Source organism: Panthera tigris, chromosome C1 (assembly GCF_018350195.1).
Source record: "Panthera tigris isolate Pti1 chromosome C1, P.tigris_Pti1_mat1.1, whole genome shotgun sequence".
Taxonomy (NCBI): Eukaryota; Metazoa; Chordata; class Mammalia; order Carnivora; family Felidae; genus Panthera; species Panthera tigris.
The window spans coordinates 9,325,356-9,349,588 of NC_056667.1; the positions used below are offsets into that span (position 1 = coordinate 9,325,356).

At 44.5% G+C, this 24,233-nt stretch overlaps 1 protein-coding gene across 1 annotated transcript; it reads left to right on the plus strand.

The window, feature by feature from the left end:
• Positions 1-801: 801 nt before the first annotated feature.
• LOC102966835 (arylacetamide deacetylase-like 4) lies at positions 802-23,679 on the plus strand. The gene is given in 7 exon segments (XM_007083859.2): positions 802-836; positions 1,162-1,263; positions 1,509-1,692; positions 5,214-5,430; positions 9,338-9,401; positions 22,906-23,180; positions 23,183-23,679. Coding segments are annotated over 7 exon segments (1,374 nt in total).
• The last annotated feature ends 554 nt before the right edge of the window (positions 23,680-24,233 follow it).

Consider the following 24,233-nt stretch of genomic DNA (forward strand, 5'->3'; position numbering starts at 1 on the left):
TGAGCAGAAGTCAGACGCTTAACCCACTGAGCCACCCAGGCGCCCCTCAAGTGTGCAGCTTCTGATGTCACTCCTCAGGGGGCACAGCCTCAGGCCGTGTACCATCAGCCTGGGATGACACTGTTTGCATTAGAGCTCTTTTTGACCTTCGCAGATCTCTCTGTTAAGCTACCTGCCTCTGTTAATTGCAGGCTAGTGACTACTGCTCTCAACAGCACCCTGGGGCACAAATTGCCTCACAGGGTTCTGCAGGCTCAGCTTCCGTACTGGGGGTGGCTCTTCCAGTCCTCTAATCCCGTAGTGCACGTGGTTGCGTAGCTCTAAGCTTCCGTGGTGTAGACAGCTGCTCTAACCCCGGCTCCTGCGGTAGCTTTCCCTTTGCAGCCCCCCGGGGTAGTTTCATTTCAGAGTGCTCCCAGCAAGACACCACCCTGCGGAAGAATGGCTTTAAAACGGCAAGTTTGGAGCTGAGAGGCAATCAATTGATGCCTGGCAAAAACTCAGATGTCCAGCAGCAGCAGAAAGAATAAAAAGTTGTGGTGTATTCATACAGTGGCATGCTATCCAGGAAGGAGCATGGGCGAACCCATATACACGACGTGGAAGAGACATCCAGCACAACGCTGAGTGAAAGAACCCAGACATAAAGGAGTCCCCTCTGCGTGATTCTATTTATATAAAAGTCAGAAATCAGCCACATGAGTGTGGGCTGTTAAAGGAAGGAGAGTGGTTGCCTTTGGTGGGTTTAGTCATGGGCAGGGGGCGGTGGTGATGGGGAGAAGGGACCCCTAGTTGCTAGAGATGTACCGTATCCTGGTTTGGGTGCCGGTGTTTGGGTGCGTTCACTGTGAAAATTCTTTGAGCGGTATATTGCACGATTTATGCAGTCTTCCACAGGCATTTGTGTGCATACGTTTATTTATAATAGGTAAGTAAGATTTGCTTGAAAAAGGATATTTGCATGCTCCTGTTCTTTGCCGCGCTATTGCCAATTCCTCAGCAGTCTATCTCCTTTCAGAGGAGGGCACCGAGATGCAGAGAATAGAGAGAACTTATCCAAGGCCACTGAGCCAGTAAGCTGAAAAGGCGGGATTCAAACCCAGGCAGGCTGGCATCTGAGTAAGTCCTCTTGACTCTCGGCCATGCTGCCTCTCCCCGCAGCCTGGGCTTGAATGCGGCCAGGGCTGCAACCTGGCATGAGATGTGCTTTGGCCAGCCCAACCATGCCATGGTGAGGAAAGCTGGCCGATTCTGCATGGGAAGGTGAGGCCACAGAGGCCTGCACAACTATGTGAGGCCTTTCCCTTAGGGGTCTTGGGCAAGACAGGTTTTCTTGGAGCTTTCATTGCTCAGAGAAATAGTCCCTCCAGCTCCCATTGGCCCTGTAAGATGCCACGTTAGCCCACTGAATCACGGCTAAGTCCAAAACCAGTGGGAGCAGAGAGAGAGCTGGTATAGTGGGTCCACGTTCTCCTAACACAAGTGTCCAAGCTCCTTTCTCTGGAGAGGCAGCTGCTAGCAACCTTGGGAGCATGCTCGTCTTGTGCCTGGTGCTCCTGTGCACCTTTTTTTGTGGGAGTCTTCGTCTGGACTGTCCTCCAGCATTTCCTCACCGTAGATGTCCCCTCTACCTTGCAACATCCCGCCAAGTTCAGATTTCTGCATTGCCTGTTCCTGTATGCTTTAACTTTGGTGAGTTTGCTCTCGGGCTCTGTAGTGGGTTGGGTCTCCTTTCCTCTCTCCCTATAACTTGCCCCTCCTTTCCTCTTGACTCTCCCCAAGACATATTTTGTTACACTCTCTTTTGTGTCTGCAGCTCTGTTTCCCTTCCTTCCCTTCCTCTCTCCCTTCCCGCTCTCCCTTCCCTTCCTCTCTCTGCCCCTCCCTCCTTTTCTTCCTTCAAACACTTACTGAGCACCCGTCACCTGGCTGCTTTCTGAGGATTCTAAAAGGATTGCAGACCCAGCCCCTTCTTCTACAGGGTTTTCAGCCTGACAGGGAACCGAACCGCCTTAAACCACAGCCTCTTTTGCCCTCTGCGCACTCAGCTGCCTGTAGGCTGTCTCCTCTGAATACAGTGTAGGCACATGGAAGGCAGGGACTGCTTTAACTACCTTTGTGACATTGGCCACAGGCACAGACCTGCCACCTGGTAGGTGCTTTCCATTTGCTGATCAAGACATAGGTGAATCTATCCAGTATGTCAGAGGGGTCATGCTGGCCAGGCTCTGAGCAGGGACTAGGGTTGGGGATAAGACGGCACATATTTAGAGCTGCAACAGGTTTGGAAACAAAGGCTTGGCATGTCGTAGGAGGCAGACCACTGGTTTTAACCCAGTGTTCCAACCCCTGGGTGTTGTCAGCCCAACAGTTCACACTGCTTACTTGTGGGGATGGAGGGCAACTGTAGAAGGAGGAAGACAGAAGGCCTCACTTAGCTGATAGCAGAGTGAAAGGTAAGGAGCCCAGATGGTAGGCAGCCTGCCAGCATGTGCATCCCAGCTCTGGCTGTGCAATCTTGGGCAATGCACTTGACCTCTCTGTGTCTATTTCCCATCTGCGAAAGGAAACAATGGTGTCCATCTCATCAGGATGGCAAAAGAATTAAATGACACGTGATAAGGGCTTCCTATGTTTGGTAAAGAAATAAAATATGTCTATGTGCTTCTGGAATGTTCCACCATGGATGTGGATGACTCTTAGAGACATGAACACCTCTAGTTTATAATTTCAGAAATGTTACTGACTCAAGGAGACAGGCTGCGGGCAAAACTCTCATCTCTGTTATTTTTCCTGGCCAAGCACTTCACTGGAAGTCGGCCTGTCTCAAACCAGTGGCTGCCATTGCACGGAATTAAGGGCCAGTTTGAGACCCAGAAAAAACCAAGGCCTTTCCGACCTTGTTTTCTCCTAAAGAGTAGCCCACAAGCTGCAAGCACCTGCTGATGACTGTGGCTCTGGGGCACTCACAGGAGGCTTGCAGACGGACCTTAGAAGCAACACAGCCCATTATTTTGCCAGCAAGGTGGGCTTATTCAGGAAGAGTAGAGGAATTGCAATTGGGGACCTGCAAGTTATGGCAAACCACCTGCGGGTCCAGAGATCAAAGGAGAGAAGCTTCTTTACAGAGATGTGGAGGGAGGTGGGAGGGGCTGCTTTGAATGAAAGTCCATTGGAGGAAAGTGTGAGGTCAGGGAGGGGCAGTTTCTCATTGGCTGAGTTGTGGTATCTTCTTATTGGCTGAGCTTGTTGCTGGGCAAGAAGTTCCTTCCTTCCTCCTGTTGGAGGAGGCAAGCGGGCTTCTTCCGCCCACAAGGTGATGCAAGCCTTCTCGCTGGTCTCCAATCGCGATGAGCGGCACCACGCGAGGGCTCCCCCTCTTCTTCCCAGGGGGTTTCCTTGTCCAGCTTCACGGCCCCGAAGCGGGAGCTTCGCTTGTGATGTCTCATCCTGATCCCTCCAGCGCTGGCTGGGTGCCCCCAGGACGCACTGCCCATCACGGGGTGTCCGTGATGAAGATAATGATGTTCGGTGGAGGGAGACACACGGGTGACCACATCCACGTACTAAAGCCTTGAGGGGTTCTGAAGAAATCTGGGCAGGGTACTTAGGGCCTCCAAGGAGGCAGCAGCCATTGCTGTGAACAGGAGGATACAGCGCAGGGATGGCATCAGTCAATGAGAACACGGACTTGAGCTTGGATATCAAAGTCCGTTTGGTGTTTCTCCACCTGCTAGGCAGGTAGAAAGGCTTCCAGGAAACAAGGTGAGCCGAGGGTGAGCACATGGAGCATGGGGGAACTGCAGTGGAGGAGGTGAGAGCTGGAGCCCATCTGAGCCGACAGGAGGCATCTTGACGTCAGGGTGCTCGGAGCTGAGCGGGCCAGTGAAGGTCCGAGCTGGCTGAGTACAGAGGCCTGGCGTCCTCAGATGTGGGCCAAGCAGGCCATCTCCAACCAGTTCCTCACCTCACTCTCCTCCAGCTCAAGCAGGGAAATGAAGGTTTTGTTTGGAGTTCTCTTTGGAGAAATCAAAGCCTTGGATGTCTCCACGGAAGGAAGGCACTGGGGCATCCCAGGGGACCTGGGACAAGACCCAGTGGGTGTGAGCAGGAGAAGGACTGGGGATCACGCTTGCCAGGACCCAGCAGTGAGACACTCATCGTGACCGGTCACGTCTAATCCCCAAGCCTCCTCCTTGGGCTGTGGACACCATTCTGTTTTGTAAAGGAGGGAAATCGGAGCTCAGAGACGGTTAGTTTGGCGATAAGCTAAAACCTGAGTTCAGATCTTCCTGACTCCAGAATCCAAGCTCTTTCTGGTTTAGTGGTTGAGAACACATGTTCTGCATGTTACTCCCTGGCAGGCAGGGCACTTGACCTTGGTTTGCCTCAGCTCCCCCATCTACAAAATAGAGCTGATAACTCTGCTTGACTTAGAAGCATCACTGAAAAGTTTCATCCAGTTTATAACCACTCGGACCACTACTGGCATGCTATAGGTGACTCATAAATGATGCACTTCCCTTGGGACAAGGACACACTTAATGTGCGGTCCTTGGAAGAGATGATTCCAGTGGTTGAAAGGCAGTGAGTACCTGCAACATGATAACTTGTAACTATATTTCATGATTTATTCAGACATTTGTTTGTTTATAGCTAGAGTGACTATATTAGTTTAAAAACAATGGAAATTTATACACATTTGGCAAGTAAATGGCCATGTGCCATTGCACCCTTCTTCTGAGTCAACAGCAGGCATCCCTAATCCCATCACTTTCTTTTGTTGAACACAAACATGGCTTAAGAATCTGTCATGGCGCAGGCTCCGGGCGGGCAATGTTGGGTGTTGACCCAAGTGATGACCCTTTTTGCCATCTGAGGCTGGAGAGCCAAAGAGGAAGGTTGCCTGCCAGTTGCCTTGAACAGTTGACTTTGTTCAATTCAGTGCCCAACCAGTCAGCCTAAACATGGTCAAGATCTTTGGCCAATTCATACCGTTATTCAATCAAGATCGTTTGGGAGGAAGTTGTGAAACCCAAACCCTCTATGGGGACACAATCCAGAGCCTGTCCTTCCTGATGAGCCTTACCCAGATGAGACACATAAGAAACTGCAAAAACATCCTAGCGATTACAGGTGACAGGAGTCCTCTACGATCCAGATGGGTCCTGACCTCTCCTAATGTCTCCCTTTCTTTCTCTTACGCCTGACAGGGGAATATATTTGAGAGGCTGGGAATCTGCTCCAGGCCCAGATTTACCCAGTTATTGCATGGTTTTGTGAGAACAAAAAAGGATGCTAGACTTGTAGTGACTGACTTGTATTTTGGGACCATACCTGTGAGGCTGTTCCAATCCAAGGCAGAGTCCTCCAGCCCCTGGTGAAGCATCATCTTCTTCCACGGAGGAGGCGGGTTCATGGGGAACTTGGGTAAGGTGCTTCCCTGCAGCTTTGTAAAGGAAGAGCTTCATCTGTGTGTACAACTTGGCTCACCCTTCACTGAGAACCTTTTTAAGAGTAACTCAAAGGAATCAGCGGTTGGAGGCTTTTAAAAAAAAAAAAAAATTATTTATTTATTTAGAGAGAGAGAGTGCAGGGGAGGGGCAGAGAGAGAGAGGGAGACAGAGTCCCAAGCAGGCTCCGCACTGTTAGCGCAGAGCCTGACACGGGTCTTGAACACATGAACTGTGAGGTCATGACCTGAGCCGAAATCAAGAGTCAGGAGGCTTAACTGACTGAGCCACCCAGGTGCCCCAGCGGTTGGAGATTTTTTATAGGAATCCCAGGCTGAGTGCTTTGGGCTCAAGTAAGCAGATGACACTCAATCTATGCGAGAAACGTTCTTTTCTGTACTGTAATGGTCTTGGTCAAGGTGAGGCTAGTGCGGTGTCTCAGTGGGGCTTTCATGATGCTGGGGTGTTGGCTGCTCTCTTCCCTCGCCACCCACAGCTTTGGCCCGTCTTATCCATTTTCCACCCACAGTACATCCCAAACCCATGCATCTCTCCCTGGCTCTGCTACACTACCATGATCCAAGACCCCATGTTCTCTCTTGCCTCGGCCCCCTTGACCCTCACACCCCACAACCACCCCCCCACACACACACACTTCTGTCGCCCCTCAATCCATTCCTTCCCTGGCAGCCAGAAAGAGCTTGTAAAACTATAAGTCAGAGCTTGTCGGTCCTGGGCTAAACCCTTCTTCTGGCTTTCCGGTGCCTTTAGATGGAACCGAGCCCTCGAGCCCTGACAGCTTTGGAGGTCCTGCCCACCTTTCCAACCAGGTGCATGGCGTCTCCCTCCTCCCAAAGCAGTTCATTGCGCTCTAGCCACACTGCCTGCCTCTCAGACACTCCAGGCTCCTCCCCTCTCTCTCTGAATCTTTGGCACCTGCTGTTCTGGCAGCTTCAGACGATGTCTCTCCCCTCCTGACTTTGCATGACTGGTGGACCCTTATTTGTTCATTCAGGCCGACCTCAAATATCCTCTCCAGAGCGTCCTCCCTGAACATCTTACCTAAGGCATAGTCCCTTAGAGTTCCATGCCCGTCTCCATCCCTGACATCATCCCTTTAAATTTCCCTCATGACACTTGTCATGGTCTGAATTTATCTTGTTCCTTCGTGTATTTCCTCATTTTCTGTCCGTCTTCCCCAACTAAAAATGGAATCTCCCAGAGTGCCAGGAAGACTTGTGTTTTGTTCGCTGCCTTATCTCCAGCGCCTTCCTTGCCTGTGGATTTTAATTTTTGAATGACTGTATAAGTTCATGAACACAAAGATGGATGAATGGATGGGTGAATAACTGGGTGAAAGGATGTGTTCATGGACGAACAAATGGGTGGACGGATGGCTGCCCAAAGTTGCCCAGAACTTCCCTGAGATTAGGGTGTGCTGCCACCTGGTGGTGGAAATAGCAATAGCCGCATTTGCTGCCGGGATGCTCTCCTTTTTTTCACAAGTTAACAATGGATATCTCCCATCTACCGGCCCCGGAGGTCATGCTTCCCTTTCAGAGATCTCCCGGGAGCACCCCATTAGTTGGCTAGGACTGTTAGCCCTCCTCTGTGGGGCATGATGTTATTTTAAAAGTGAAGCGAGGCTTCATTTGGGAAATATTCACCCGGTATTTACCTTGTGTCATATCCTGTTCCAGGTACAGGGGACCGAGTGGAGAACACGAAAAACTCTCATGGAGCCTACTCAAACGAAGAGGCTGGGCAATGAAAGAGAAAGCCAATAAATAGGGTAATTCCACAGAGTTATGGCACAAGATGATGGGATAGAAAATGATTCATGTGCATCTTTAGTTTTTCCAGAGGAAGCTTCTGGAAAAGGTAGAATTTGAACTCAGGTCCAAGCAACTGATGAGGAGGAATAAGCCCCATAGAGGCTGGGGAGCAGCATTCTAAGCCTATAGGGATAGGGGCAGGCAAATGGGGCCCCTGCCTGGGGCTCGATATTTAAAGGGGCACCAAGAAACTCAGTCTTCAAGATAATTTTATGCACTATTTTCACCTTTTTAACGTTAATTTATTTTTTGAGAGAGAGAACGAGAGCGAGTGGGGGAAGGACAGAGAGAGAGGGGGACACAAAATCCGAAGCAGGCTCCAGGCTCCAAGTTGGGAGATCATGACCTGAGCCAAAGTCAGATGCCCAACCGACTGAGACACCCAGGTGCCCCCTTTTTATGCACTATTTTGAAAAATTCAATATTAATGCAAAAAATATATGGTGAACAAAATAACAACGTTTATCTAAAGGCGGGATCCAACAGGGCCAGGCGAATTGTACAAATGCAAAGTAGGCTCTTGTCTATGTAAGATTTTCATACGTCCTTCATCACAGATACTCGTGGCATTTGCTTTGATTCCTTAAAAGATTGCACCAAAGTATTATTTATCTCAGCTGCAGAGTGTCTTGGTGGCCCCTTAGTTTTGTGCCCAAGGCAAGTGCCTGCCTCACTCTGTCCCAGCCCAGTTAAGTCTAAGCAGAAGAAACAGCAAGCGCAGAGCTCCAAAACAGGGGCTCGAGGGAGAGAAAGAATGTCAGGGCAGCAGAGCAGGGAGGCAGGGGGATGATGTGGGAAAGGCCAGCAGCGGTCTCCACCCTGGCTGTGCTTTGAACCCCCTGGGGGGGCTTTGGGTCATACCCACACCAAGGTCCTGCCCACGCCACTGTCAGTCTCAGGGGTGGGGCCCAGGCATCAGCATTTTTAAAAAGCTCCCAGATGGCGCTAATCTGCAAGCAGGGCTAAGGCCTCCTTGGGAGCTGCCTGTCCCACTCAGTTTTGTCCCCTCCTCCGTCACGTCCCTCAAAGGGTGATGAGGAAGCTGGGGCACTTTTCCCGGTCTGCTCAGTCATTCACCACCGGCCCCGAGGCTGGAATTTGGGAACTCCTGCTGCCCGTGCTCCCCACCCCAGAGACACTGGTTCAATTATTTGGGGCTCAGTCTGGGCACCAGGACTTGGAAAACCTCCCTGGTACTTCTGTCTACAGCACAGCCAAGGTTAGAAACCACGGAATTAGAGGCTTATTTGGCACAGATACTGTGTCTGGTGCTGTACCAGGATGGCCAATGGACTGTTGATAATGGACTTGGCTGAGAACCTCAGAGGTACCCCTCGGCTAATAGAAATGGCCCATGGAGCTCCTGGGTGGCTCAGTTGGTTAAACGTCCGACTTCAGCTTAGGTCGTGATCTCATAGTTCGTGGGTTTGAGCCCCACATCCGGCTCTGTGCTGACAGCTCAGAGCCTGGAGCCTGGTTCGGATTCTGTGTGTGTGTCTCTCTCTCTGCCCCTCCCCTGCTCATGCTCTATCTGTCTCTGTCTCTCAAAAATGAATAAATTGTTAAAAAAATTAAAAATAATAAAAGTGGCCCATCCAACCATCCCATATTTCTTAATAACATACATTTGTGTGCATGCGTACGTAATTACCATTAATATTTTACAGCAGGCATGCCTACCCTCCCTGGCCTTGGTTTTGTCCGTTTCAAATCGCCAAGCCTTCCTGGTCCTCAGTTCCCCCCCACTGTGGAAGAAAATGTTGCAGCTGGTGAGCCCTGAGGCGCATTGGAGTCCCGACATTCAGGAGACCACGGCAGATGTCAGGTGTCTTACATGGCCTGGCTTTTTGGTTTTGCCCAGGCAGAGCCAGCTGGAGTCACTGCAGAGGAAGTAGGGAAGGGAACAGAAAAACAATGTCACACCCAAAGCGGACACTGCTGGCAGGTTCTCCTCGGGGACTAGGGTGCACAGTGCTGGGCCCTGCATGGGGGTGTTGACATCCCTGCAGGCCACTCAGGGCGGCTGCTGTGACCGATTCTGTCTTGCAGACTTGTACCACCACCTGTGCAATTTTCTGGCCCTGGAGACTGATTCTGTGCTGCTGTCGATTGGGTGAGCTGCTGGAGAAAGTCAGTGGGTGTCACTTGGGTGGAAGAAGGTAGGGAGGAGCACGTGGATGATTTGTAGAAGAGAGAGAGGGGCCCCAGCCCCCAAGAGGCACTCTCGCACGTACATGCACGGACACAGGCACAGCGCCGTTCAAGAGAGCAAAAACCCAGAAAGAGGTCAAATGCCCACAGCAGGGGTGTGCACGAACAAACTGGGGCATGAGACAGCGAGTGCTGGTGAGGAGGTGGAGAAAGGGGAACCCTCACGCACTGTTGGTGGGAATGCAAAGTGGTGCAGCCACTGTAGAAAACAGTATGGAGGTTCCTCAAAAAGTTAAAAATAGAACTACCCAATGATCTAATAATTGCACCACTGGATACTTACAATTAAATTTTTTTTTCAACGTTTTTTTAATTTATTTTTGGGACAGAGAGAGACAGAGCATGAATGGGGGAGGGGCAGAGAGAGAGGGAGACACAGAATCGGAAACAGGCTCCAGGCTCCGAGCCATCAGCCCAGAGCCTGACGCGGGGCGCGAACTCACGGACCGCGAGATCGTGACCTGGCTGAAGTCGGACGCTTAACCGACTGCGCCACCCAGGCGCCCCTAGATACTTACAATTAAAAAGGATAGATGCACCCCTGTGATTACTGCAACATTTTTTTCAATGGTCAAATTATGGAAGTAGCCCAAGTGTCCACCGGCAGATGAATGGATAAAGATGTGGTGTATATACAACGGAGTGTTTTCCAGCCACAAAAAAGAATGAAATCTTGCCATTTGCAATGATGTGGTTGGAGCTAGAGGGTATTATGCTAAGCAAAACACTAAGTGACACTATATTAAATGTACACACAAGTGATTCAGCACACATATAACACCTCATGCTCATCAGAACAAGTGCCCTCCTTAGTACCCATAACCCATTTAGCCCATCCCCCACCCACCTCCCTCCATCAACCCTCAGTTTGTTCTCTGAGCCTCTTACGGTTTGCTTCTCTGCCTCTCTCTTTTTTATTTTGCCTTCCCTTATGATCATCTAATTTGTTTCTTAAATTCCACGTATGAGTGAAATCATATGATACTTGTCTTTCTCTGACTGACTTATTTCGTTTAGCACAATACATTCCAGCTCCATCTATGTCGTTGCAAATGGCAAGTTTTTGTTCTTTTTGATCACTGGGTAATACTCCATTGTACATCCACATCACATCTTTATCCATTCATCAGTTGATGGACATTTGGACTCTCCCCATAGTTTAGCTACTGTTGCTAAGCAACAAATGCTTTTTAGTATAAGCATCTGCCATGTTTTTTTCTACTTTTTAAAAAATTTACATCCAACTTAGCTAGCACATAGTGCAATATGATTTCAAGAGTAGAACCCAGCGATTCACCCCCCACGTATAACACCCAGTACTTAGTGTCTTCCTTAATTCCCCTTGCCCATTTAGCCACCCCACTCCCCAAACCCCTTCAGCAACCCTCAGTTTGTTCTCTATATGTAAGAGTCTCTTATGTTTTGTCCCCCTCCCTGTTTTATATTATTTTTGTTTCCCTTCCCTTATGTTCATCTGTTTTGTCTCTTAAAGTCCTCATGTGAGTGAAGTCATAGGATTTTTGTCTTTCTCTGACTAATTTCGCTTAGCATAATATCCTCTAGTTCCATCCATGTTGTTGCAAATGGCAAGATTTCATTCTGTTTCATTGCCAAGTATATGTATATATATATACAAGTATATACAAGTATATATATATGTGTATACATATATATATATATACACTACTCCACCATATATATATATATATATATATACACACACACACCATATCTTCTTTATCCATTCATCTGTCAATGGACACTTGGTCTCTTTCCATATTTTGGCTATTGTTGATAGTGCTGCTATATACATTGGGGTGCATGTGTCCCTTCGAAACAGCACACCTGTATCCCTTGGATAAATGCCTAGTAGTGCAATTGCTGGGTCGTAGGGTAGTTCTATTTTTAGTTTCTTGAGGAACCTCCATACTGTTTTCTGTCCGGAGTGACTGCACCAGATTGCATTCCCACCAGCAGTGCAGGAGGGTTCCCCTTTCTCCGTATCCTCGCCAACAGTTGTTGTTGCCTGAGTTGTTAATTTTAGCCATTCTGACTGGTGTTAGTTGGTATCTCATTGTGGTTTTGATTTTTATTTCCCTGATGATGAGTGGTGTTGAGCATTTTCTCATGTGTCTGTTAGCCATCTGGATGTCTTTGGAAAAGTGTCTATTCATGTCTTTTGCCCATTTTTTTTCACTGGATTATTTGTTTTTTGGGTTTTGATAAGTTCTTTGTAGATTTTGGATACTAACCCTTTATCTGATATGTCATTTGCAAATATCTTCTCCCATTCTGTTGGTTGCCTTTTAGTTTTGCTGATTGTTTCCTTCTATGTGCAGAAGGTTTTATCTTGATGAGGTCCCAATAGTTACTTTTCACTTTTGTTTCCCTTGCCTCCAGAGACATGTTGAGTAAGAAGTTACTGCAGCTGAGGTCAAAGAGATTTTTGCCTGCTTTCTCCTCGAGGATTTTGATGGCTTCCTGTCTTACATTGAGGTCTTTCATCCATTTTGGATTTATTTTTGTGTCTGGTGTAAGAAAGTGGTCCAGGCTCATTCTTCTGCATGTAGCTGTCCAGTCTTACCAACACCATTTGCTGAAGAGGCTGTCTTTATTCCATTGGATATTCTTTCCTGCTTTGTCAAAGATTAGTTGCCCATACGTTTGTGGGTCCATTTCTGGGTTCTCTATTCTGTTCCATTGATCTATGTGTCTGTTTTTGTGCCAGTACCGTACTGTCTTGATGATTACAGCTTTGTAATACATCTTGAAGTCCAGGATTGTAATATCTCCAGGTTTGGTTTTCTTTTTCAGGATTGCTTTGGCTATTCATGGTCTGTTTTTGTTTCCATACAAATTTTAGGATTGTTTGTTCTAGCTCTGTGAAGAATGCTGGTGTTATTTTGATAGGGATTGCATTGAATATGTAGATTGCTTTGGGTAGTATCGACATTTTAACAATATATGTTCTTCCTATCAAGGAGCATGGAATCTTTTTCCATTGTTTTGTGTCTTCAGTTTTATTTCATAAGCTTTCTATAATTTTCAGTATATAGATCTTTTGGTTAGATTTATTCCTAAGTATTTTATGGTTTTTGGTACAATTGTAAATAGGATTTATTCCTTGATTTTTCTTTCTGCTGCATCATTATTGGTGTATAGAAATGCAACCAATTTCTATGCTTTCTATAATTTTATATCCTGTGACTTTGCTGAATTCATGGATCAACTCTAGCAGTTTTTTCGTGGAATCTTTCAGGTTTTCCACATCATGTCATCTGCGAAGAGTGAAAGTGACTTACTCCTTGCTGATTTGGATGCCTTTTACTCCTTTGTGTTGTCTAATTGCTGAGGCCAGGACTTCCAATGCTATGTTGAATAACAGTGGTGAGAGTGGACATCCCTGTCGTGTTCCTGACCTTAGGGGGAAAGTTCTCAGTTTTTACCCATTGAGGATAATATTAGCAGAGTGTATCTTGTATATGGTTTTTAATCTTGAGGTATGATTCTTCTATCCCTACTTTCTTGAGGGTTTTTATCAAGAAAGGATGCTGTATTTTGTCAAATGCTTTCTCTGCATCTATTGAGAGGATCATGTAGTTCTTGTCCTTTCTTTTATTAAAATGACACATCACATTGATTTGTGGATATTGAACTAGCCCTGCATCCTAGGTATAAATTCCACTTGATTGTGATGAATAATTCTTTTAATGTATTGTTTGATCTGGTTGGCTAGTATCTTGTTGAGGATTTTTGCATCCATGTTCAGCAGGGAAATTGGTCTTTAGTTCTCCTTTTTTGTGGGGTCTTTGTCTGGTTTTTGAATTAGGGTAATGCTGGCCTCACAGAATGAGTTTGGAAGTTTTCCTTCCGTTTCTATTTTTTGGGACAGCTTCAAAAGAATAGGTGTTAACTCTTCTTTAATGTTTGCTGGAATTCCCCTGGAAAGCCATCCGCCCCCGGACTATTGTTTTTGGGGGGAGATTTTTGATTACTAATTCAATTTCTTTACTGGTTATGGGCCTGTTAAATTTTTCTATTAATGGGTCTCTTAAAATTTTCTATTCTTGTTTCAGTTTTGGTAGTTTATATTTTTCTAGGAATTTGTCCATTTCTTCTAGATTGCCCAATTTATTGGCATATAATTGTTTATAATATTCTCTTAGTATTGTTTGTATTTCTGCAGTGTGGGTTGTTATCTCTCCTCTTTCATTCTTGGTTTTATTTATTTCAGTCCTTTCCTCTTTCTTTTTGATCAAACTGGCTAGGGGTTTGTCAGTTTTGTTAATTCTTTCAAAGAACCAGCTTCTGGTTTCATTGATCTGTTCTATTGTTTTTTTTGATTCTGATAGCATTGATTTACATTCTAACCTTTATCATTTCCCATATTCTGATGGTTTTGGGTTTTTTTTTTTTGCTGTTCTTTTTCCAGCTCTTTAAGGTGTAAGCTTAAGTTGTGTATCTGAGACCTTTTCTCTTCTTTAGGAAAGCCTGGATTGCTATATACTTTCCTCTTATGACTGTCTTTGCTATATCCCAGAGGTTTTGGGTTGTGGTATTATCATTTTCATTGGCTTCCATGTACTTTTTAATTTCCTCTTTAACTTCTTGGTTAACCCATTCATTCTTTAGTAGGATGTTCTTCAGTCTCCAAGTATTCGTTGTCTTTCCATATTTTTTCTTGTGGTTGATTTTGAGTTTCATAGCATTGTGATCTGAAAATATGCATGGTATGATCTCGATCTTTTTGTATTTGTTGAGGGCTGATTTGTGTCCTGGTATGTGATCTATACTGAAGAATGTTCCATGTGCACTTAAGAAGAATGTGTATTCCACTGCTTTAGGGTGAAATGTTCTGAATGCATCTGTTAAGTCCATCTGGTACAGTGTGTCATTCAAAGCCATTGTTTTCTTGTTGATTTTCTACTTAGATGATCTGTCCATTGCTGTAAGTGGGTGTGTTGAAGTCCCCTACTATTATGGTATGATTATCAATGAGTTTCTTTATATATGTGATTAACTGATTTATATATTTGGGTTCTCTCATGTTGGGGGCACAAATGTTTACAATCGTTAGCTCTTCTTGGTGGACAGACCCCTTAATTATGATATAATGCCCCCTTTCATCTCTTGTTATGGTCTTTATTTTAAAATCCAGATTGTCTGATATAAGTATGGCTACTCCAGCTTTCTTTTGGCAACCATTAGCACAATAGATGGTTCTCCATCCCCTTACTTTCAATCTGAAGGTGTCTTTAGGTCTAAAATGTGTCTTTTGTAAACAGCATATATATGGATCTTGTTTTCTTATCCATTCTGTTATCTTATGTCTTTTCATGGAATAATTTAGTCCACTGACATTTAGAGTGAGTACTGAAAGATATGAAATCATTGCCATTGTGTTGCCTGTAGAGTTGGAGTTTCTGGGGGTATTCTCTGGTCCTTTCTAGTCTTTGTTGGTTTTGGTCTTTTTTGTTTTCTTTTGTCTTTTCTCCTCTCAGTGAGTCCCCTTAACTTTTTCTTTCAGGGCTGGTTTAATGATCATGAACTCCTCTAGTTTTTCTTTGTCTGGGAAACTTTTTATCTCTCCCTCTTTTTTGAATGACAGCCTTGCTGGATAAAGAATTCTTGGCTGCATATTTTTCTGATTCAGCATGCAGAATATATCCTGCCACTGCTTTCTGTCCTGCCAAGTTTCTGTGGATAGGTCTGCTGAGAACCTGATCTGTCTTCTCTTAAAGGTTAAGGACTTTTTTTCCTTGCTGTGTTCATAATTCTTTCCTTGTCTGTGTATTTTGTGAATTTGACTATTATATGCCTTGTTGATGGTTGGTTTTTGTTGAATCTAATAGAAGTTCTCTGTGATTCCTGGATTTTGATGTTGTGTCTATCCCCAGGTTAGGAAAGTTTTCTGCTATGATTTGCTCACATAACCCTTCTACTCATTTCTCTCTCTCTTCATCTTCTGGGACCCCTATGATTCTGATGTTCCTTTTTAATGAATCACTGATTTCTCTAATTCTTATATCGTATTCTTTTGCCTTAGTTTCCCTCTTTTTTTTTTCTGCTTCATTATTCTCCATAAGTTTGTCCTCTGTATCACTGATTCATTGCTCTGCTTCATCCACCCTTGCCACCATGGCATCCATTCGAGTTATAGCATTTTAATTTAGTCCTAACTAGATTTTACTTATTTTATCTCTGCAGAAAGGGATTGTATGCTTTTTTCTTTTTTCTTTTTTTTAATGTTCATTTATTTTTGAGACAGAGACAGTGCACGAGTGGGGGAGGGGCAGAGAGAGAGGTGCGCGCACACACACACACACACACACACACACACACAATCCAAAGCAGGCTCCAGGCTCCAAGCTGTTAGCACAGAGCTCGATGTGGGGCTTGAACTCACAGACCATGAGATCATGACCTGAACTGAAGTCAGACGCTTAACCAACTGAGCCACCCAGGCACCCCTATCCTTTTTTCAATTACAGCTAGTATTCTTACTATCGTGATTCTAAATTCTAGTTCAGACATCTTGCTTACATCTGTGTAGATTAAGTCCCTGGCTGTCATTTCTTTCTGTTCTTTCTTTTTGGCTGAATTACTTTGTTTCATCATTTTGGAGGAAGAAAAAGAATTAATTTAATAAAATAAAAATAAAATTAAAAAATTTAAAACAACACACAAAAATCAAATGAAGGAAGCTAAGTGTGTTTTGGTCTGGTTGTTGAAAGAAGCTTGATAGAATAGAGAAAAAAGGGAAAGGAAAAAATGTAGAAAAGAGGGAAAAATTAAGAAAATGTTTAAAAATTTAAAAAATGTATACAATAAAATAGAATAAAATGAAATTAAGAAAGTAAAATAGACTAAAAAATTTACAAAAAAATAATTAAAAAATATAGTAGAAAAAAATTAAAGAGAAATCTTTTTTTTATAAAAACAGAAAATAAAAAATAATTTTTTTCTCTTTCTGTATCCAAGAATAAGAAAAGAAAAAAAAAATGAATAGCTGGACCAGCAAACAGAATGAAATCTGAGTGAAATTACATCCAGTTTTCCCAAGAAGTCAAACTATGAGCACTTTATAGTCTGTAAACTAAGCAGGCAGAGAGACTTGTGGTCATCCTCTAGGGCTTGGTTGGTGGAGATGGACAAGGCTTGGTGTAATGGCTCCATTCTCCACTAGGTGGCACTGCTTAGCTTACTGGGGTGGATTGTTGTGGCGTGTGGGCATGTATGTATGCCCGGGAGATGTGAAAATGGCATCACCCTGCTTCCCAGTCTCTAGCATCAGAACTCTGTGCTCTCCCCAACTGGCAATCAAACACCTCTTCTTTGTCTTGGACTTCCATCCACTCCCTGCTTCTACACTGTCCACAATCAAGCCATCAGCCTGCCAGGCAGCACCTCCTTCCCAAATTTTTTCTCAGATGGGACTGTGTTTCCAAACCCCTCACTTCTGAGGGCCCTGCGGCTTGAACCCACTCTGACCCTCGCAGGGAGGGTCTTACTGAGCAATGGCCAGGTGCTGGCCCATGCTGCTGCAGAGGCCCAGAGACTGTGGCCAGGTGCCAGCCTCCCTAGAAAAAGTTCACATGATTGTGTGGCAGCAGTGGTTCAGAGGCTATGGTAAATCACAACACACACCTGGCGCCAGTCTTCACCACACCCTAATGTCCTTGTTCCAACACCAGCAACATGGCTGTAATCTGGGGTCCACTGGGACCTTTGCCTGTGGGGAGACTGCATGGCCTCTACCAAATGTCCTCTCTGCAGGGGAACTGCCTCTTCCCATGTGGCCTGATGACCCCTTGGACCTTGCTCTCTGCTCCTGAAGATTCGCCCTTCCCACCAGAGCAGCACCAGGTATTGAGCGGTGAAGTTTCTGGCTCTGTGCTCCCCTATTTATAGAGTCGTAATGGTATTGAAACCCTCTCCTTTCTCCTTTCTCCCTTTCTTATGAAGATGTTTCCTTGCAGGTGTTTCCACTCTTTCTCTTTGTCTCCAGCTGATTTTGGAGGGAGTGCTTTTCCTGTAATCTCCCCCCAAGTCTCTGTCCTCTCTCTGCAAATAAAAACAGTTCCCTACCCTCTGCAGCTTCTCTCTCCCCCAGCTCACCTCTCTGCACCATGTACCTGCCAAGTTCTGTGGCTCAAGTTATGCAGATTGTTGTGTTTGTCCTCAGATCAATTTTCTAGGTGTGCAAAATGGTTTGGTGCTGATCTGGCTACATTTCAGGGGCTAGTGAAGCAGAGAGCTTCCATGCTGCCTGCCATCTTGGCCTCTCTCCCCTACCGTGTTTTAAATGACCTTTGGGAGAGGAACAGGGAAAAATAAATCCATGTCATCTTCTTTCTGAAACCAGAAATTTGAGTAATTACTAATGTATCATATTCTAAACCCTTTTCAACATGAGTAAAAATTCTCCTAAACAAACAAAAACTAAGCTAAACTAAACTAAACCATGGCACAGTGAATATTATGTTACACAGCCATTAAGGTATTATGGATGATTACATAGCCATTTAAATAAATGAACTGGAAGGGCACACCAGAACGTGAATGAGTCTTGGCAGTATAAAATTAAGTGAAAAACATTCAAATAATTACGTAAGCCTGGTACTCTTTTTATCAAGTTAAAAACAAAATCAGAAGAGTATTTGTAAGGAATATGCATAGACATTATAAAACTACATGAAAAGGAAAGAAAGGGAATGGTGGATACAGGATTGAAGGTCAAGGTCACTGTTCCCTCAGATGGCGAAGGCAGCGAGGTGGGATGGTGGTGGGGGTATGATAGGGTTGGCCAAAGGTTATGGTCAAGGTCCTAGCTGTTGTTTGGGTCTGATGGTTCTTCAGGTGCTTATTTTGTTAAAACAACTACCTACCTACTTAACTTTGGGGTCCAATGCTGGGAGTGTCTCGAGACAGAAGAAGACAGTGGGCAATAGTTTCAAGAAGTTAGAGAAACTAAAAGCTGTCCTTTTAGATTCAACCTCTACCACAAGGCCCCTCAAACCCTGGCTTCCCCCAGGCATCTGTGCAGCTTAAAGCAACTTACTTAGCATCTCTGGTCTTCTCAAATTTGAGGAAGACAGTGTCTGACTGATAGAGGCTCTGTCACACTCTACATCTGAGAAGCCCTTTGTGATAATGAAAATGCCCCTTGAACACATGGAAATGTTAATAAACACCTGCATGAATATTTGTAGGAGATTTCTTAGAATATTGTTGTTTGATATAGTTGAAAAGACTTAGGACATGGGTTTTGATAGAGAGGCTGGTGGAGGTTGGAAGACAGGTAAGGTTCTTCAATCTGCCAGGGTGACTGCAGGTCGGAAAAGATGTCCAGTGTCTGAAATGCTCCCTGGTTTCTCATCAAGACATAATGAGACTCCCTACCTAAGCTCCTGGAGAATCTTTTGACTTTCACCCCTACCCTGAGTGGGCAAGGGTGGGCATTTCTGCCTCTTTCTAGCAGGTCGGGATTCTGCTAATGGAAAGCATGTAATATTTGTTATTTCTTTTATACTGCCATATTTGTATATTTAACATTTAGTAGGATGTGTATCCTTCTAGAAATAGAAAAATGGAGGCTGAAGTTTGTGTTTGCTGCTTCTAGGTGCTGAGCACATCTCAATACAAGGACCCTACTAAATAGTATATGTTTTGCTAAGTTTAAATGGAAAGCTATGTTGATAACATTGATTTATTTATCAACATATTTGCTCATTGAGGCAATGTTGCAGGGTTGCAGTCAATCAAACCCTATTCTTAAAGATGATGCCTTAGAGCAACTTTTAATGGAAACAAAAGTCAAGATCTAATAGGAAGTGGTGGCTTCCAGACTGGGTTGCTTAGGACACTGGGATTCCCTTCGTTTTTTTAGGGGTGGCCAGGGAGATCAAAGAGGAAGAAGAATGAGTGAGGTGTTCAGATCCCTGCCCCTGGGCAAAGCTAGAATGACTGACCACTACTCACTTATTTTATACAGTGGGGGTCCTTGTATCATTTTAATAAGAAAAAATTAGAGGGTCTGGGTGGCTCAGCGGTTGAGCGTCCAACTTCAGCTCAGGTCATGATCTCACAATTAGTGGGTTCAAGCAAGCTTTGTGTCGGACTCTGTGCTGACAGCTCAGAGCCTGGAGCCTGCTTCGGATTCTGTGTCTCCTTCTTTCTCTGCCTCTCCCCTGCTTGCGCTCTGTCTTGCTCTGTCTTTCAAAAATAAATCAATGTAAAAAAAATTTTTTTTGAAGAAAAGCAATGTTGCTGTTCTAACGAAGTTTGAAAGCCACTAGTCTAAAGTGTCAGTTTTCTTTATGCGTGCCTTCCAAATTTAATCTTACAAGTAGAATGCACTTTCTTTTACAATGCTTTTAAATGATAGGTTGTAAGAAGAGAAAACACATTTAGCAACAACTTCAAACAAAAATTTGGGATAACAGCCATGTTTTTCATAAAATTTCTAATCAAAGCAGTTTAGCCAAAGGGTTTCTATTTTTTAAATTGATTTCTTTCTATTATCTCAATCTTGATTTGTGCATTAGTTAGCTTGTGTTTTACTATTTCTGTAAGTTCAGCACCACCCCCAGCTTTATTGAAATATAATTGACATATAACATTGCATAAGTTTAAGGTGTATAACGTGTCAGTTTGAAACACTTATATATTGCAAAATGATTACCATGATAGCATTAGGAAACATCTCCATTCTATCATGTAATTATTGTTTCTTTTTTGTGGTGAGAACATTTAAGATCTACTCCCTTAGCGCATATATATATTTATAACACACACACATATATATATATATATATATATATATATATATATATATATATATATTTATTTATATATTTATATTTAGGGTTAGAGAGAGAGGGAAGGAGAGAATCCCAAGCAGACTGCACTGTTAGTGCCTAGCCCTGTGAGGGGCTTGAACTCGTGAACCATGAGATCATGACCTGAGGCAAAATCAAGTGCTGGCCACTCAACGGACTGAGCCACTCAGATGCCCCTAGAAGTTCATTTTAAAGTCCTTTCTCTTTGCCCTTGAATTCCTATGAGGAGACACACTTGGAGGGCTTAGGGCAGCCTTCAGGATGCTCTCCACAGCCAGAGCAGAATCTGTTTCCTGCCTGTTTACCTTTCCTCACCTTCACCCTCAGGGAATCTCCCAAACCTCTCCCTCTTTCCCCAACCCCCAGATAGAAGGCAGCTCTTTTTTTTTTTTTTTTTTTTTTTTTTTAAGAATTTAAGATAGTGACATTTATTTATTTATTTAATTTATTTTTATTTTTTATTTTTTAAAATTTACATCCAAATTAGTATATAGTGAAGCAGTGATTTCAGTAGGTTCCTTAATGCCCCTTACCCATTTAGCCCATCCCCCTCCCACAAACCCTCCAGTAACCCTCAGTTTGTTCTCCATATTTATGAGTCTCTTTTGTTTTGTCCCCCTCCCTGTTTTTATATTATTTTTGTTTCCCTTCCCTTATGTTCATCTGTTTTGTCTCTTAAAGTCCTCATATGAGTGAAGTCATAGGATTTTTGTCTTTCTCCGACTGACTAATTTCACTTAGCATAATACCCTCCAGTTCCATTCATGTAGTTCAAATGCCAAGATTTTATTCTTTTCGATTGCTGAGTAATACTCCATTATATATACATAGCACATTTTCTTTATCCAGTCATCCATCGATGGACATTTGGGCCCTTTCCATCAACTTTGGCTGTTGTTGATAGTGCTGCTATAAACATGGGGGTGCACGTGTCCCTTCGAAACAGCACACCTGTATCCCTTGGATAAATGCCTAGTAGTGCCATTGCTGTGTCATAGGATAGTTCTATTTTTAGTTTTTTGAGGAACCTCCATACTGTTTTCCAGAGTGGCTGCACCAGCTTGCATTTCCACCAACAATGCAAAAGAGATCCTCTTTCTCCACATCCTCGCCAACATCTGTTGTTGCCTGAGTTGTTCATGTTAGCCATTCTGGCAGGTGTAAGCTGGTATCTCATTGTGGTTTTGCTTTGTATTTCCCTGATGATGAGTGAAGTTGAGCGTTTTTTCATGTGTCAGTTGGCCATCTGGATGTCTTCTTTGGAGAAGCGTCTATTCACGTCTTTTGCCCTTTTCTTCACTGGATTATTTGTTTTTTGGGTGTTCAGTTTGATAAGTTCTTTGTAGATTTTGGACACTAACCCTTTATCTGATATGTCATTTGCAAATATCTTCTCCCATTCTGTCGATTGCCTTTTAGTTTTGATGATTGTTTCCTTTGCTGTGCAGAAGCTTTTTATTTGATGAGGTCCCCATAGTTCATTTTGCTTTTGTTTCTCTTGCCTCTGGAGACGTGTTGAGTAAGAAATTGCTGTGGGCAAGATCAAAGAGGTTTTTGCCTGCTTTCTCCTTGAGGATTTTGATGGCTTCCTGTCTTACATTGAGGTCTTTCATCCATTTTGAGTTTATTTTTGTGTCTGGTGTAAGAAAGCGGTCCAGGTTCATTCTTCTGCATGTCGCTGTCCAGTTTTCCCAGCACCACTTGCTGAAGAGACTGTCTTTATTCCATTGGATATTCTTTCCTGCTTTGTCAAAGATTAGTTGCCCATACGTTTGTGGGTCCATTTCTGGGTTCTCTATTCTATTCTATTGATCTGAGTGTCTGTTCTTGTGCCAAAGGCAGCTCTTTAAGTCACTGGGAAAGAACAAATCTTGGTCATTAGATTAAAAAAAATTTTTTTTAAATGTTTATTTATTTTTGAGAGAGACAAAGCATGAGCAGGGGAGGGACAGAGAGAGAGGAAGACACAGAATCTGAAGCAGGGTCCAGGGTCAGAGCTGTCAGCACAGAGCCTGACGTGGGGCTTGAACTTGTGAAATGGGAGATCATGAAGTGAGCTGAAGTCAGATGCTTAACTGACTGAGCCCTCCAGGAGCCCCTTGGTCATTAGATTTTGATTAAAAAAACCAAAAACTCATCCTGAAAGAAACTTCTGCTTTATTTGAGCTTTACTTTGCTTAGCCTGTTCTCTTTGGGCAGCCAGTGGGACAGCCAGGAGGTTCCTTTGTATCTCCCAGCATCACCAGTTGTTTTGCTCCCACTTCAGATGGCTCAGATAGCTTTCAAGTTGCATAATCTTGTGTGGAATGTCTACACCTATGGACAACAGGCAGAACCTAGTGTTGGAGTCCGGAACCCCTGCCTGTAGGACTAAGGGGAGGTCCTTCATGTCCTCATATGCAAAAGAAAAAAAGAAAAGAAAAGATAAAAATCCCCACCTCACCGGGCCATTCTGGGGATTTAGTCAGAGACAGTCTTGCAAGGGGGACTTGAGGACATGGTTAAAATGGTTCCCAGTGACACCTGTCCACACTGCGACACTTTTGTTCCCTGCTTGCTCTTCAGGTACCGCAAGCTTCCTGATCACCATTACCCCAGGATTTTCTGAGATTGCCTGAATGCCTCCATTCACTTCCTGAAGGCCCTGGAAACCTACAGGGTGGACCCCTCCCGGGTTGTGATCTGTGGAGACAGCACTGGGGGAGCGTATGTGGTCTGTGTCACCCAGGCCCTGGTGGGCAGATCAGATGTTCCCCAGATCCGGGGCCAGGTCCTGATTTATCCACTTGTTCAGATCATCAGTTTGCAGCTGCCATCTTACTGGCAGAGCAGAAATGTCCCATCCTGCCCCAGAAGTTCATGATGACATGTATGCTTAAATATATGGTTATCGGCTTTCACTGGTGGGAAGCCATCTTGGATGGTGCCTTCATGCCCCCAGACTTCTGGAGGAAGTACAAGCAGTGGCTCAGCTCTGACAACATACCCAGGAGATTCAGGAAGATGCGCCACCAACCTGTGTTTCCCAGCCCTTTTAATGGGGCTGCCTATCTGGAAAACAAACATCTTTTGGATGTAGACAATGCCCCTCTGATAAGAGATGATGAGACCATTGCTCAGCTTCCCAAGGCCTTCCTGGTGAGCTGTGAGCATGACATCCTCCGTGATGACACCTTGCTCTATATGAAGCGCTTGGAGGACCAGAGGGTCCCCGTGATGTGGTATCATGTAGAGGATGGCTTTCATGGGTCCCTACTGCTTTTTGACAAGGAAATTTTCTTGTTCCTGTGCTCCCTGAAAATTGTGAATGCTATAGCCAATTATATAAAGAGCATATAGCAACCCTGGGGTGCTGATTAAGGAGATGCTGAGTCAATGCTCTGCTCACATGAAAAGGATAAGTCAGCTTAGAATGGTTTTGCTTAGTATTTCAGAAAATCCAAATTGTGAGCAACACTTGCTAACATTCTCACTCAGGTGAAATAAATATCAAAGGGAGAGACAAATGCCTTTAAAAACTTCTCAAAGCCCTAACACACAAGGTCTGTGAAGAATAAATGCTAACAACTGGTTATTCTGTCCGTGTGTCTCTAATCATGGTGCATCTATGCTCATGATGCCAACGCAGGGCTTGGGGCCATGGTGCCTGTTGGACGAGGGGGCACCTAATTGTTCTTGGGATCATAGGTCACCAGCCAAATTCCAACACACCAGTTATAGATCAGTCTCAAGCAGGAGAAATGCTGTTGCAATGAAACTCTTGCCTCACTTTAGCCATCCTTGGACAGGACTAAAGGCAGGTTTCAGGGGAGGTGGTGGGAAAAGGAGATGGGGAAGAGGGAAGGGAGAAGCAGTGAGGGAAAGAGTGGGCTCTGGGGGGCTGTGAATGTGGT